The 14,962-nt window shown below is 35.6% G+C and overlaps 4 protein-coding genes and 1 non-coding gene across 6 annotated transcripts; 4 read left to right on the forward strand and 1 right to left on the reverse strand.

The window, feature by feature from the left end:
- Positions 1-2,404: 2,404 nt before the first annotated feature.
- On the forward strand, positions 2,405-4,912 carry LOC111442123 (plant cysteine oxidase 2). The gene is made up of 5 exons (XM_023079401.1): positions 2,405-2,888; positions 3,442-3,560; positions 3,659-3,842; positions 4,209-4,415; positions 4,491-4,912. Exons 1-5 carry the CDS (start codon positions 2,663-2,665, stop codon positions 4,619-4,621), a joined length of 867 nt encoding a protein of 288 aa, XP_022935169.1. The 5' UTR covers positions 2,405-2,662; the 3' UTR covers positions 4,622-4,912.
- A 497-nt stretch (positions 4,913-5,409) lies between these two features.
- On the forward strand, positions 5,410-5,493 carry TRNAL-CAA. Its single transcript has one exon. It is a non-coding gene; the product is annotated as a tRNA-Leu (tRNA).
- A 1,160-nt stretch (positions 5,494-6,653) lies between these two features.
- LOC111442122 (aldose 1-epimerase-like) lies at positions 6,654-8,813 on the forward strand. Its single transcript, XM_023079400.1, has 5 exons — positions 6,654-6,938; positions 7,054-7,103; positions 7,558-7,681; positions 7,789-7,896; positions 8,065-8,813. Exons 1-5 carry the CDS (start codon positions 6,692-6,694, stop codon positions 8,685-8,687), a joined length of 1,152 nt encoding a protein of 383 aa, XP_022935168.1. The 5' UTR covers positions 6,654-6,691; the 3' UTR covers positions 8,688-8,813.
- Positions 8,814-10,498: 1,685 nt separating this feature from the next.
- LOC111441418 (uncharacterized protein At3g28850-like) lies at positions 10,499-14,078 on the forward strand. Of its 2 annotated transcripts, XM_023078403.1 has the most exons (2): positions 10,499-12,167; positions 13,970-14,078. In XM_023078403.1, exons 1-2 carry the CDS (start codon positions 10,987-10,989, stop codon positions 14,061-14,063), a joined length of 1,275 nt encoding a protein of 424 aa, XP_022934171.1. In that variant the 5' UTR covers positions 10,499-10,986; the 3' UTR covers positions 14,064-14,078. The 2 variants fall into 2 exon arrangements, with proteins under 2 accessions (XP_022934171.1, XP_022934172.1); XM_023078404.1 differs by lacking the exon at positions 13,970-14,078 and having other exon boundaries at positions 10,501-12,465.
- Positions 14,079-14,110: 32 nt separating this feature from the next.
- On the reverse strand, positions 14,111-14,858 carry LOC111441419. Its single transcript, XM_023078405.1, has 2 exons — positions 14,323-14,858; positions 14,111-14,212 (listed from the first exon to the last, which is right to left on the reverse strand). The coding sequence occupies exon 1, from the start codon at positions 14,802-14,804 to the stop codon at positions 14,328-14,330; it is 477 nt and encodes a 158-aa protein (XP_022934173.1). The 5' UTR covers positions 14,805-14,858; the 3' UTR covers positions 14,111-14,212; positions 14,323-14,327.
- Positions 14,859-14,962: the final 104 nt, after the last annotated feature.

The following is a 14,962-nucleotide window of genomic DNA, read 5'->3' on the forward strand; positions in this document are numbered from 1 at the left end:
ACAAAATCTAACCTAATCTATATTTTTTTTTTGTCATTAAATTAATATCTACATAATACCAATATTGTATGATATGGAGATGACAATATGGACGGTTTATACATTAATCACTTAGCATAGTTAGTTAAGATGAAAATAATTCCATAATTAGGAAAATTAAAATATGTTAAAAGGATATAAATAGGAAATTTGCTTGGAAATAATTTGAATAATGACTTATTGGATAGGTTTTTTATTTTTATTTATTTTTAAATATTTACTCTAATTTATTTAATTTTTACATTTAAAAAAAATACATTCATATTATTTATTCTTTTACTCTAAAAAAAAAAATTAGTCGTTTATAATTAAGAGAAGCTCACTTCACCGTCTAAAACATTTTTTTTTATTTTATTACAACGAACTCGCTATCTATCTAATATTTCTCTTTGTTTATCATCATCCATTTTCAACCGAGAAACAATAGATTTATAGAATAACGAACGTCGCTGTAATGTTCAAGTTGACATGGACATCATATTTAATAAGTTAATTAATCAATCATTTTGTTTTTTTTTGGAATGTCGGATGAAACATTTTGTGTGATTGCAATTTTGTTGGTGGAATATTTTGAAAAATGAGTAAGGAGTGATCAAAGAAAGTTCAAACTTTTAGCTGACCCAAAGTCGAGATTCAAGGATGTAATCATTACATGAACATGTCTTTTCCAACTATTATCTCATTCTAATTCATTCCATAAAGTTAAAACTTCTAGCAGATATTGTTTGCTTTAGTCTATTACGTATCATCGTTGACCTCACAATTTTAAAACGCATCTATTACGGACAGGTTTCTACACTCTTACAAGAAATACTTAGTTCACCTCTACAACCAATGTGAGATCCCACATATATGAGCTGAGATGACATCCGAATAAAAGCGATCATGAAGAGAGGATGACTAAGAATGAGGACAAAACATACTAAAAAGACTCGTGTTAGTTTGTGGGGATAATTTTCACTCTTAAGAAATGGGAAGTAACATGGAGGGGAATGTCAGAGCCATCGGGTATCCAATCTAGATTTTGAATCATAGACATGAGTCGTTACAAGCTGTCATGACTTTGCTTTTGGTTTTTAAAAATTGTCTCACGCTAATAGAAACAATATTTCTTACTAATATATTAAAGATCTTCGAGCATAATTATCATAAAATAGAATATTTTTCATAGGTTTTGAACAAAAGATTCAAGAAAAAAAAAACAGCACACTTTCATAGACTTCGTAATTTTTCAACATATACGAAAGGATAACCTAATCTCTTCGAGTCATTGAAATTTTAAAGAAAATCATGTACGTTGTATACACTTCTAGAAGGATACTCGTGCACGGGTAAACAGCTTTAGGGTTTTGTGTATCCAATTATTTTTGGGTAGTTATTGAAATCATTATATATTAAAAAATATCAAAATTATTATTAAATGAACTCTTAACAATTAAGACATTCAACATATAATATATAATTTTTTTGTCCTTTTTTGAGCCTCATAAATAAATTTTTATTTGTTCTTAATTAAAATTTATATTCATGCAATCCATGCAGAGACAGAGACCATGGGTGCAGCATTATTCTCAGTAATTAGTCTCTTAATTTTTTTTATATTTTTTTTCCAATTTTCACTTTTTTAATTTTTTTTTTATTTTTTGAACTGTCAGCCAAAATATAAAAAGAAAATAAAAATGTTAAAACTATGTTTTTTAAAAATAAATAATAAAATAACTAAACTATGGGTAAACGTAAACAATCAAACTATGGGTGAAGTATTTTTAAACTTAATTTTAGAAGTAAATTACAAAAAACAAAATTAGTATGTAATAATTTAACGCACATGAAAACAATTTAGTTTCTATATTAAAATAAATAATGTTATCCTTTGAATGTTTTTATATTACAAACATTAAATATTTATATAACAAATTATACACCTTTATAAATTACATTTTACGGAATATACCCAAATTTAATTGGAGGGGAATATTTGACTATGCCCAAATTCAATTTGATTAAGTCGGAATTTTGTTCTGAGCTTATCTTTTAATTTAAAATTTGACCGAGTATGGATTATAAGTGAATTATTAATTTAACGAGCGTTCAAAGATTAAGATTGTTTTTTTAATCCTAATAGGATAAGAGTGGATGAATTAAATAGATACAAAATTGAATTTTTTTTATATTGTTTATTGAAAAAAAGTGGAAAAAAAATAGAAATTTAAGTGTGAAATTTGGTGAGGGGAAAATAAACCCCACCTGAAAAAAAAAATAGAAAAAAAAAAATCCACTGTTTGGAACAGCCCACTGGAATGGTGGGAATGGCCCCTGGTTTTCTCTTCTTCAAACCCATCGTTCTTTCTCTCTCTTTCTGTGCGGAAACCTCTCCCTTTTATACCCCTTCTGTCTCCATTCTTTCCATTTCTTCTCCATACGGAGATGACCATTTTTACACCTTCTCTCAATCGCTACTAATCTGTACCCTCTTCCCCTGTTTCTTGGCCTTTTCACTTTTCGATTCTATCCAGATCCCCGTTTTCCCCTATCCTTTTCGCTTATTTTCGGGCACCCCTTTCCCTAATTTCATTAGTTTTTCACTTCCCCCCTCCAATTTCAGCCAATTTTTGGTGGGTTAATGGGGATTGAGCGATATCTGGCTGATCGGAAGGGGAAACAGTTTTGTGAATTACCTAAAGAAACAACTACGAATAACAAGTCGAGAAAGAACCGGCGGCGGACTAGGAAGTCCTCGCCGTTGCCGGTTCAGAAACTCTATGAAACTTGTAATGAAGTTTTTGCTTCTGGTGGGATTGGAATCGTTCCCCCTTTTGAGGATATTGAACGGGTACGAGATGTTCTGGGTATGTGTTTGTTTTTGTATTTAATTCTGAACCCCATTGTTAATTGAATTGAATTGAATTCCCAATTCTGATTGATAATGTAGTTTCGTGTTGTAATCATAAGCCTGTCTGTTTCCATTTTTTTAATGTGTACAAATTGTACGAACCTCGTTTGTGAAAAGCTTTTGTGTTGGGTTTTATGTGTTTTTTTCAATGTCCTGTTGGATTGTATATTTTAGCTCTGTTTTTTTCTGCAACTTGCACTGCCTGCTGCACGTGCTGAGTATCTATTTATTTATTATTTTTCTTCGTCGTATGTCTGTTCTTGATATTGGTGCTTGAGCTATATTGGTTGGATAATGATTAGCTTCAACATCCACATAGTTCAGTTTTGATTATAGAATGATCTATGCCCATCTCAATTTCTTAAGTTCTATGCAAATTAGGAGCTTTTGGGATGGTTTTCAGAGTAACCCAATCAAAACCAATTGGTTTGTTTTGTGTTATTTTCATTTCTTCACTTTGTGTGGCTGTTTGTTTTTGTGTTACTGATAATGAATCTTGTTGTATATAGATAAAATGGAGCCAGTAGATGTTGGGTTGTCGCCGGAGATGCCGTATTTTCGGACGACAGCCGGTCGACGAACTCCTCCTATAACATATTTGCACCTCTATGAGAGCAACAAATTCTCTGTATGCATTTTCATTTGCTTTATTAGAGAGCAATCTAGTTGTGGAAGGCTCTTAAATTTGTACAGTTTTTGACCATGTGTGTTGTACTTGTGGTGCAGATGGGAATATTTTGCTTGCCTCCTTCAGGTGTCATTCCACTTCACAACCATCCTGGAATGACAGTATTTAGCAAGCTTCTCTTTGGGACTATGCACATTAAGGCATACGACTGGGTAGATGGCGGCGCTGTCAATGGCACGTCTACACGTGCCAACGTCTCGCGTGGCAGAGCTCCTTCAAGAAGTGAGTCTCTATGCAATATTGTTATGTCCTCACTCTACAATTGGTTGAAATAACGGTCATTTTTAACCCGGTTGAAGAGGGAAACGAAGCATTCCTTATAAGGGTGCGGAAACCTCTCCCTAGCAAATACATTTTAGAACCGTGAGACTGACAGCAATAAGTAACGGGCCAAAGTAAGGATTTAAATGTCAATATCAATGGAAGTATCTAAAAGACTATAACAGAGATTGATGTTGATGGGTTGTCTGTGTTGATTGTTATATAACCAAAACTGATAGGGCGAGCTATGGATTACATGAATCTCTTTTGTAGGATGAGATTAGTCGAGATACATGTAAGTTAAGATGTATTGTTGAACATCTCCAGGTATTCGGTTAGCGAAAGTCAAGGTAGACGCAGACTTCACGGCCCCATGCGACTCGTCGATTCTTTACCCTGCAGATGGAGGAAACATGCATTGCTTCACAGCTGTGACAGCGTGTGCAGTGTTAGACGTGCTCGGCCCACCGTACTCCGATCGAGATGGTCGACATTGCTCATACTACCTTGACCATCCCTTCACAAAATTTTCAGGTAGGTAGTGAGTGTATAATGAAGTGGATACAGGAGATGTGTGACTGACATGATGATTTTGTTGGAAAATGACAGTGGAGGAGGGGGTTTCGGTCCCAGAAGCAGATAGGGAAAGGTACGCATGGCTTGAAGAAAGAGAGCAACCTAAAGACTTGGCTGCCGTTGGAGCAGTGTACAAAGGGCCAAAGATAGTAGAGAATCGATGAACTCTCTGCAAATGAGATCTTGTTCATTCCATACAGTGCTGTCATGGACTGCTACCATTTGTGTGCAGCAGCAGTCTTTGTTTACTTCTAGAAGAAGCAACAGAGAGAGAGAGAGAGAGAGAATTAAAATAAGGTTCTTTTATTGATGTTTCTTGTTTTGTGGAACATGAATTAGGTGCTCCCTTCACCCTTCTTCTTACTGTTTTTAATCATGTTTTGTATGTATATATAGTTGAGTTAGAAAGGGACTGGACTGAGTAAAAAGGAGTATGAATTTCTCATGTTCTTCCAGTTCCTCTTTCAGTTTGTCATGTTTTTAGACAGTTTCGCCTTAAAACAACAAAGAATTAGCACGAAACGTGAAGTTATAAGGATATTACGAGCATGGAGTTGTAACCGTTGTTCTTGTGTTGGGGCTCATTGTTCGTTAGTGTAATCTTGGTTCATAGTTTTTCGAAATTAGTGCTAGGGGTAAAGCTAAGGGAAACATCTAGGATTTGTGGTCTTCTTTTAATCATTATTGTTCATAATTAATATTTAAGATGAGGTTTAATTATTTCATATTATTTACTGTTTATATATATTTTTTTAACAATATCCTATTCCTAATCAATACTAATTTGAAGTTAATTAGTTATTTCATTATTGATTGAATGATATTGATATTACTTTTGATTTATTAATCTTAAATAAGTGGTGGGTTTTACTCCGCACATGATTAGAATTTTTTTAGTTAAAAGTTTAAATGGGTTTTAAATAAATAAAATTGTGTTCGTCTGAACATCAAAGTCAGGATGGCCGAGTGGTCTAAGGCGCCAGACTCAAGTTCTGGTCTTCGTGAGAAGGCGTGGGTTCAAATCCCACTTCTGACATTTTTAGTTAAACTCATTTTTTGATGGCTGACCTCGTGTTAGGTCTAGCAGGGGTTGATGCAGATGTAATTTCACCAAACGGAGAGTTGACGGGTATCTCTTATACATTTTGGGTCATTTTAGCTCTGGTGGATGTAGACATAATTTTGATGAACGACCATATACTCTTATATTGACGCAACATGAAATAATAAAAACCTATCTAAAATGAAAGCATTTAAAAAAGATTTGGAACAACACGTTTTAGATAAAAACAACTGACACTTAACTCCTCAATTTCCATAATTTCTTCTTCCCGTATGCATGACTTAAACATAATCTCAACCAAAATTATTCTACTTAATTTTATCTCATAATTTTTTTTTTTTTTTTTGTGGTTGTTTCTAAGCTTGATATTTTGTCTCTTGTTTAAAAATTAACCATAAATCACTCACAAATATCTATTTCTCCGGCAACCTTCCGTCTTTGGATGAACACTTATCTTGAACCTTGTCCCCAGAGACCAAGGTCAACCCTACCATAAAGATGAGGATACGTCCAAGTAGCCTTCATGTGTGAGCAGCAGATAACTCATCCTTTGGGCGTTGTTGTTAACACTAAAAAGAATCTCAAAGCTGGCCATTTCTACATCAATTATTATTACCATTTTCAAAAGGCTCAATTAATCATGCCCCCATGTGCCAATGCTTCACACTTCACTCCGTCTCAACCATTTTATAAGCGAAAATATTTATTTTTTTATAGATAAAAATGTAAATGAACATGAATAAATCTTTTTAAGTGAATTTAATGCTCCAAATATCTGGGATTCCTAGAAAAATTTATATTATAGTTGGTCCCTTGAACTGATTTATGAGAGAAAATGATACTATAAATGGTCCTAATCACTTGATTTTTTAACATGAGTAGGACTCAACTTTGTACTAATCCTTGCCACCCATAAAAAGAATACTTTTCCGTAAGAAAAATCATAGGGAAAAGGACTCATTTTGACTTGTTGCCCACTGAAAGGGCAAGATAAAGTCGGCCCACTACACTGCATTGATGGTTGATCCATTGGTTATCGTCCAAAATTTAGTTTAATGATAATAAATTTTACCCTTTTTAGTTTTCTAAGTCAAACCCACCACTCACATGTCTCTGTTCAGCCAGATGGGTCTTTCAATTTCCCCACTTTTCTTCTTCTTTTTACATTTCGATGCTTCTCTTTATAAGGTCGCTGAAGCAGATATGGAGGAGGGCAAAATCGCTTCACTCTTTGGCAAATATGGGCAAATTTTTTCTGGGGTTGTTCTGTGTTATTGCTTTAGCTGCTTTTGGGATTGCTAATGCCTCTGAGAAGAAGCGGGAGATTGGGATTTTTGAGCTCAAGAGAGGTGACCTTTCAGTGAAATTTACCAACTGGGGTGCCACTATTGTGTCTGTTCTTGTACCAGACAAGCATGGTTTGTCCCCATTTTGGTCCCTTTTTTTGTAGGGGTTTTTAAGGTTTCTGTTCTTGTGTTTCTTAATTCGTTTCCCTTTTTCTCTTATGGGGTTTTTTTCTTTTTTTTTTTTCAGGGAAGTTGGATGATATTGTTCTTGGGTATGATTCCATTCGGGAGTATCAGGTGAGGTTTTAGCTGTTTTGAGCCCTTTTTTCTCTTCCAATTGGTACTCTGACTGTGAAGTTTGATACCTCTAATCCTGTTTTTGTGTTCTTCTGTTTGGTTTATAATTGCTCCCACGGTAAAAAGCCATGGGAAATCAAAACATCTCATAATCTTGGAATAATTATCCATCTGTGGCCCAAATTCTGTAGGATTTGTCAAAGGTTTATGATGTGATACTTAAATTGAGAAACAAATTGAAGTTTGTTCTTCGTTAAACGTGATATTGTTTGATCGTTAAATTACGTGTTTAGTCTTTGAATATCTGTTCGTTTAACTTTCAATTTTATACCTACTAGATCTATAAACTTGGTGTTCTTTGATCTATGAGTTACCTCTTTAGAAACCTTTTATGAAGAAACCTTTTATTTCCATTCAATTCAACTAACAAAGAAAAACGTTCTTACGTTTTTAGAACGACACGACGTATTTTGGTGCGATTGTTGGAAGAGTTGCGAATCGAATCAGTGGCGCGAAATTTACTCTGAATGGAGTTCTATACAAGCTGATTGCTAATGAAGGCAACAACACACTTCATGGTACATTATTTCACACAACTTGGTTTTCTGTTTGGTTTGTTTATGAACTTTTCAGGCATTTTTTTGTTGATATCTATCAATAGTTGATGAGTGATTTGTAATGTTAGGTGGTACTAGAGGCTTCAGTGATGTTGTCTGGAAAGTAACCAAGTATGAGAAAAGTGGTAGCTCTCCTCAAATCGTTTTTTCCTACCGCAGTTTCGACGGTGAAGAAGGTGAGAACGGAAATAGTATTGTGAGATCCCATGTCAGTTGGAGAGGAGAACGAAACATTTCTTTTAAGGGTGTGGAAATCTCTCCCCAGCAGACGCGTTTAAAAACTGTGAGGCTGAGGGCGATACATAACGAGCGAATGTGGATGATTCTAACCATTCTTTTTGCAGGTTTTCCTGGTGATCTATTAGTGACTGCCAATTACACACTCATAGCAAACAACCAACTGAAGTTAACAATGAAAGCCAAGGCTCTAAACAAGCCTACCCCTGTAAATCTAGCTCAACATACATACTGGAATCTTGGTGGACATAACAGTGGCGACATTTTGTCGAATCGTCTTCAGATCTTCGGATCCCGAATCACGGTTGTCGATAACTATCTGATTCCAACTGGAAAGTTAGAGTCTGTGAAAGGAACTCCATATGATTTTCTGAAGCCCCGGAAGGTTGGAAGCAGAATAAACAAGCTTCCAAAAGGGTACGACATGAACTACGCGCTCGACCACGGCACCGGGGATGAGAAGGTGAAGAAAGCAGCAGTGGTGCACGACGAGAAGTCGGGACGGACGTTGGAGGTATCGACAAATGCTCCTGGGGTTCAGTTGTATACAGGGAACTATATAAAGGACGTGAAGGGGAAGGGGGGGTTTGTGTACCAAGCTCATGCAGCGCTTTGTTTGGAGACACAAGGATATCCTGATGCAGTGAACCATCCCAGTTTCCCTTCAACCATTGTGACTTCTAAGAAGCCTTACAATCACATTATGCTGTTTAAGTTCTCAGCTAAGTGAAGTGTGCGAAGTGTTTTTTAGAAAATAAGGTTCCTCTTCTTTCTACCCCTTTTGGAAGCTCTGTATTATGACAATGGAAAGAATCTTCGAGGTTGAAAATAAACAAAACTCGTTCCCATTCCCGTTCTCGTTCTTGTTCTTGTTCGTGTTCTTGTTCATGGATGTGTATAAAAGCTCGAGAAAATTTAACCACTCTTTTTTATTTTAATTCTTAATCATTGAAATTGTTTCAAAACAGTTTCTTAATCTAAATTTTCTTTCTTCGACCGATCTCTATCATAACGTTTTTGTCGTGTATAAAATATTTTTATAATACATAAATCCAATATGGATAAGACTCAAACAAATTTCCAAATTTATCATTTAACCATGGTTTAAAATATGGTTACTTTTTTTTTTTTTTTTTTAAATGGTTAAATTCTAATTATTTAGTATGGAAAGTAGAATTGATGGCAAGTAAAACAACCTTCCATATGTAAATACATCATTTCTTTAAAATTCACGTGAATTTGCAACATCTCAATTTTACAATAAAACACAGATAAAAACATTAAAAAAATAAAATAAAATTATATCGATAAATATTTTTATTTAATTTCTTTTAAACATTCCTAACACTCTCATTTGCATTTGTACGTAGTTTCAGTTCATTCATGTACCTCTATTTTACTCCGATATTGCATTAAATAGCCTCGCTAATTTCTTTTTAAATTTTTTTAAAAAAATTTGGTTTTGGCATTAATTAAACTTATGCTTAAAGACATGTTTGAAGCGACTATGGAGTATGGTGTTAAGGTATGAAGATGCATATGTACTTTTTTAACTAAAGGTAGATGTATTTAATTATGTCTTCTAATCTCGACCCAATTTTTTTTAATCATGTTTTATTTCTCTATACGTTCAGTTATATATCACCAATAATATAATAATAATTAATTATGAATCTTTCTAATATAAGTATTAATAAATAACGAAATTTAATAAAAGTTAGTTGAATTGAATTGATGTGAACGTAAATGATTGCGTCTTCCCCGTGTCTTAGAAATTCATCTGTACAGGAAGAAACACTTAACCCAGAGGGAAAAATAAAGCAAAAAAAGAGATGAAAAGAAAGAGAGGGAGAGATGGGGAAAAAAGGCAACAATAATCAACATATTATAGGACGAAAAAAGGTCGTCGTGCACAAAGCTCCCATCAAAGCGGGCCAGTCATGGTGATGATGATTAAGCCTACTATTAGTTGATATTGTTTCTTCGAGCCTTCTCTTTCGAGCTTCTTCTCAAAGTTTTTGAAACGGGTTTGCTATTCATATAAAGAATACTTAGTTTTTCTCTCCAACTAATGCAAAATCTCACAATTCACTCTTCGTTGAGGTCACTATCCTTGCTGGCATTCGTTCTTCTCTCTAATCGATATGAGATCTCACAGAATAATTCAAGGGTTTTATGCACAATTATTTTACATGATTGTCGGTCGAAGTTAAGTCTAGGATATGTCTCTATTACTACTACTTAGATACGACAATTTTGGTCTCTCCAAACAACGTGATACTGTTCACTTTGAGTTCAAACATATTGAAATTATACTTACAACGTCCATTCTAAACATCTTGTACGAACAAATACATCGTTCTTACATACAAATTCTCCGCTCTTTTAGCAGATTCGTATCGACAATAAGGGTTTGTTTAATCACTCGCCTGGTTCATCAGCTGCAGCTATGATGGCAACTGGAAATGGGAGCTGTGAGATCCAAAGTTCTTTCCTTTTTTCACTTTTAGAACTTTGGACACAATTGTCGGAAACACAACAACCTAAAAGCTCACGTGCAGCACGTGCCTGCCATGGCCACACATGTCTCTGTAATTATTTGCCTAAGGTTGAAGATGAAGGGAGATAAAAGTTAAAAAATAGGTTTGGATTTTGTTGAGGAAAGTATAAGTAGAACGTCGGCATGGTTTTGGGTTCTGAATTCACCACTTTTAATCCGCCATTGATGCTTCCTCTCCTTCTTCTGATTTGCTATGAGATTTCCATTTCTGCAATTTGGGGATTGATTTTTCATTGACGATCAGATGAAGAAGAAAAAGGGGGAACTAGGGTTCTTGCGATTGTTAGAATGTCAATTTGTTCTGTGTTTTGATTCAGAAACAATTTTCTTTGAAATCCACCGATTTCGTTCATTCACTTCCTAATATTCATTCCCCTTCATCCGATTTAATCAAGAAACAGAATGTCGCTTTGAAAAATTTGTGATCGATTTATGTTATCATTTCTTTTACTGTCTATCTACTTCGTCAATGGGATGTGTAAACTCGAAACCAAATCGGTGCCGGCATTGCCGGCGGCCGTATTCGCCGATTTCTCGAAGCTACTCTATGCAAGTTCATCATCCACCACAGGCCAAAGGCGATAGTTATCATGTCGTAGCCCTAACGTCCTCCACATTAGGCTCGTTGGAGCTCGGAAGTGGTGGCGGTGGCGGTGGCGGTAGCGGTAGTGTTAATTATTGCTGTCAGTCGCAGAGGAGCGACAATTCCAAGACGATTGAGGATTTCAGAATGGGATTGGCGGAAGCGAAGACATGGTCGAACATAATCAGAGAGAAAATCCCTAAGACCGCATCGAAAACTCCGATCAGAACGCCGCCGGGGGAGCCGGAGACGATCAACATATGGGAGCTCATGGAAGGGCTAGAGGATGTTAGCCCTCTCTGGTCTCCGAGCCGATATCGAAGCTTCTCGTTTGATTTCGGTAGCCGTACGTATGATTATCGATCCCTCATCGATCAGCCCAAGCCGATTCCGAAACAAAATGGTACCGATTCATCTCATAAACCTCTCTGGCTTCGATTAAAAGAAGAAAAAGATGAAATCGGTGATGGGAATTTGAACTCTGATTCAATGGCTTCCGATTTCGACCCGGAAGTGATTTCATCGTTTCGAAAGTCTCTTCAGCAGCTCACCCCGGATCACTCATTTTATCTCCGCCCGGTGGAGAACACAAAGCACCAACAGCCGCCGTTAGCCGCCGTGGAATCTAAGAAATTTTACAGTTGGCCGGAGGAGAAGAAGAGGGATAAGGTAATTCTATACTTCACGAGCTTGAGAGGGATTCGTAAGACATATGAAGACTGTTGTGATGTTAGAAGCATTCTGAGAGCCATTGGGATTCGTGTAGACGAGAGAGATGTGTCAATGCATAATGGGTTTAAAGAGGAGCTCAAGCAGCTATTAATGGAAGATCAGAAAAGCTTGCCCAGAGTGTTCATTGGGAGGAAGCAAATCGGTGGCGCTGAAGAAATTCGCAGACTACACGAAGATGGGCAGCTTGAGAAACTGCTTGAATGCTGCGAGAAGCTTGAAAATGACGATGGGGGAGTCTGTGAGGCATGTGGGGACATTAGATTTGTGCCATGTGAGACATGTTCTGGAAGCTGTAAAGTGTTTTATGAAGAAGAAGAAGAAGAAGAAGCAGAAGATGGATATGGCTTCCAGAGGTGTACTGATTGCAATGAAAATGGGCTTGTGAGGTGCCCCATCTGCTGCCATTAATGACTCTTGCAAGGTACAAATCTGAAAATTCTCTCTGTTCTTTCCTTTTGTTTGTACAGTGGAGAAGTTTTGGAGGATTAATTGGGGAAAATACAGAACAATAATGTTATGTGAAGCATTTCATCCTCATCTGTGTGTTGAGAAAAATTGTATACTTAAAACCTGAGATTTTTGTATTCAGATTACCAAATACAGAGTGTTTATACCAGACGCTGATTTCTGCTCTGTTTTCTTGCCTTTTTAAGCCTGGAATCTTGCATTTTACCAGAAACCAGTATGAGCCATTCATGATTGAATCGCAATTGAGTTTGATTGTTCTTGAATTTGTTCATTGTTTTGGTTGGTTTTCAATCTAAAACCCATTTCATTTGGGCATCAATCTTTCCATTCAAGAACTGAATCAGAATCAATTGAGATCCAGTAATGAAGAACTCTGATAAAATATGACCTTAAAGTTGGTTGTTTTTATAAACACAGTGGAGAGACATAATGATAAGATGCACCATCTTGTTGTTGAAAGATAGTATGTATTATAAAGGAAAATCACTTTTGGGCAAAGTGATTTGATAATTGGTTGTTGTCAAAAGCATGGTCCATTTATTTCTCTTCAAAGGCACCACTGCAATTAGATCATCATGTGGTGGATAGCTTTCACAGTCCTAATACCACCGTCTATCTACAACTTTCTTTCATTTTGGTGCTCACGATTCTATCGATAGTATCAATGATTTAGAGGAGATCTCTCGGAAAAGTATCCAATGCTATTTCCCTTTGTCTATGAATGATGTGTATTTCTTTAGTGCTCGCTTTTTCCAATTATGGAGAGTGGTTAGGGCAATCCTGCATATCCTCGATGTGGTGATTTGCATCAGCGGTTAGAACTAGTGGCTAACGATAGTCATCAATCTCTAGTTTCAATCATCGGTGATTAAGATTATTGGCCATTATTGACTACCACTCCATTAAAGTTATTTATTCCTAGTATTTAATAATTTGATATTAGTATAAGCATTTTTAGTATAAAGCAAATCAAATAAATTTGAGGAAATGAGTGCTTTGATTATGAATAATTTTGTTAAGAAAATATTTAAAAGGAAAAGGAAAATTTTAATTGCCCTTAAATATTTGCATGAAACTATAGGAGATCAATTTCTAATAATCAATCTGTTAGGAAAATATTCCATCATAAAATACTAGGTTTGAATTTAATTAGCATAAAATACATATTTTGATCTAAAAATCATAAATTTGAATTCCTTAATTTCAGGTTGAAATTACATGTATCAAGTTAATTTAATTTTTTTTAAAGTAAGTTGTATTTAAAACCTCTCAACAAACTACATATGAGAAATGATTTTTAACTTCTAAATTTTGATAGTTTATTTTGAAGAACAAATATTTTAAAAATCATTGAAGCTCAAGAGCATTTTTTGTTCCAAAGTTCAAAATAAAGACAAATAAAAAATTTCAAAAGTACAGGAGCATAATTAAAAAATATTTAAAATTGAGGTGTTTATTTTAGATTATTTTTTAGTTAATAGTTGTTTTAACAAATTTTTAAAAAATATATGTACTTCCAATTAGTTTTTGTGGAATCAGTTTTCTAAAAGGAAACATTTTCAAAAACAATTTCTATTACAAGTATCCGTAAATATAGATAGAGACCTTCGGAAGATATCCAAGTTTTGAATGAAGAGATCAAAGAAACAAATCAGAAATAAACTCAAAGAGAAGAAGAAAAAGCAGGAAATTTATTTACAACATCAGGATTCATGCATTTTTTTTTCTCTGTTTTACGATTGAGATTAGGCTTTACACAGTAGAGGTTTCATCCTTCAAATTTTTTGATCGTTCCATTTCGCTAATTTTGCCCTAACAAATTCAAACAAACCCTACAACTATGCAGCCATATACCAGAGATCAAAACTTCCCCCAATTTTTCACTTCCTGCGCACTCTAACTAATCTCTCTCCTGCAAAATCAGTATCCAAAACTAACTCAATCACGAGAATCGAAACCTTCAGTTTCCTCAAAGATTTAATTAATTTTGCAGAATCGAAATCGAATGAAGAATAATCGTACCTTGTTTAACTTATAGTTCTGTATTTGTTCTTCCCGCTGAGCGGCGAGCTAGGCAAAATCGGCCTCGAGAAAATTACAACATTCATCTGAGAACTAACGCGATCATTATGATAAGAGTGAGGAGGATTATGTCGAACATCGCACCAATCTCCGATCGAATTAATCTTCTCTTTCGCGTTGAAGCCTTCGCCGATGTCTTCACCAAGATGCAAATCCTCCTCTCTGATTCTCCGAATCTGGTAATGAACATACGCCATTTTCTTCCTCCAGTCCGCAACCTTCGCTACTGATTTCGGCGACTCAGTTTCCTCCGACGATCCTATACTTTCCTGATCCGTTTCCTCTTCCTTGCACGTCTTCGAAGAGTGAAAATCACAAGGATTACAAATCGACCTCATCGACTCTGGCGCCGCCGCCGGAAACTCGTCTTCGCCGGTGCCGGAGATGAATGGTTCTTGATTCTCTTTCAACTGCTTCGTCATAACGACGGCGTGTACTGGTGGTTCAGTTTGTATTTCTGTTTTTCCTTTGCCCTTCCTCTCAAGTGACGCAAAAACAGAGGCCGTGCCTTTGTATTATATACTCTGGAGATTAAAGGGTGCGATTCCAGGTGATTGCCTGGCGGAAGGCACGTGCGGAA

This window comes from Cucurbita moschata, unplaced genomic scaffold (genome assembly GCF_002738365.1).
Source record: "Cucurbita moschata cultivar Rifu unplaced genomic scaffold, Cmos_1.0 Cmo_Scf00004, whole genome shotgun sequence".
Lineage (NCBI taxonomy): Eukaryota > Viridiplantae > Streptophyta > Magnoliopsida > Cucurbitales > Cucurbitaceae > Cucurbita > Cucurbita moschata.

Bases quoted from the DNA above. Each gene is read 5' to 3' on its own strand.
- LOC111442123 (XM_023079401.1), top strand. From the start codon at position 2,663: ATGGGGATTGAGCGATATCTGGCTGATCGGAAGGGGAAACAGTTTTGT. The intron at 2,889-3,441 runs GTATGTGTTTGT...TGTTGTATATAG, and splicing joins ACGGGTACGAGATGTTCTGG to ATAAAATGGAGCCAGTAGAT. The intron at 4,416-4,490 runs GTAGGTAGTGAG...GGAAAATGACAG, and splicing joins TCCCTTCACAAAATTTTCAG to TGGAGGAGGGGGTTTCGGTC.
- LOC111442122 (XM_023079400.1), top strand. From the start codon at position 6,692: ATGCTTCTCTTTATAAGGTCGCTGAAGCAGATATGGAGGAGGGCAAAA. The intron at 6,939-7,053 runs GTTTGTCCCCAT...TTTTTTTTTCAG, and splicing joins TCTTGTACCAGACAAGCATG to GGAAGTTGGATGATATTGTT. The intron at 7,682-7,788 runs GTACATTATTTC...TTGTAATGTTAG, and splicing joins AGGCAACAACACACTTCATG to GTGGTACTAGAGGCTTCAGT.
- LOC111441418 (XM_023078403.1), top strand. From the start codon at position 10,987: ATGGGATGTGTAAACTCGAAACCAAATCGGTGCCGGCATTGCCGGCGG. The intron at 12,168-13,969 runs TGGATATGGCTT...ATAAACTCAAAG, and splicing joins GAAGAAGAAGAAGCAGAAGA to AGAAGAAGAAAAAGCAGGAA.
- LOC111441419 (XM_023078405.1), bottom strand. From the start codon at position 14,804: ATGACGAAGCAGTTGAAAGAGAATCAAGAACCATTCATCTCCGGCACC.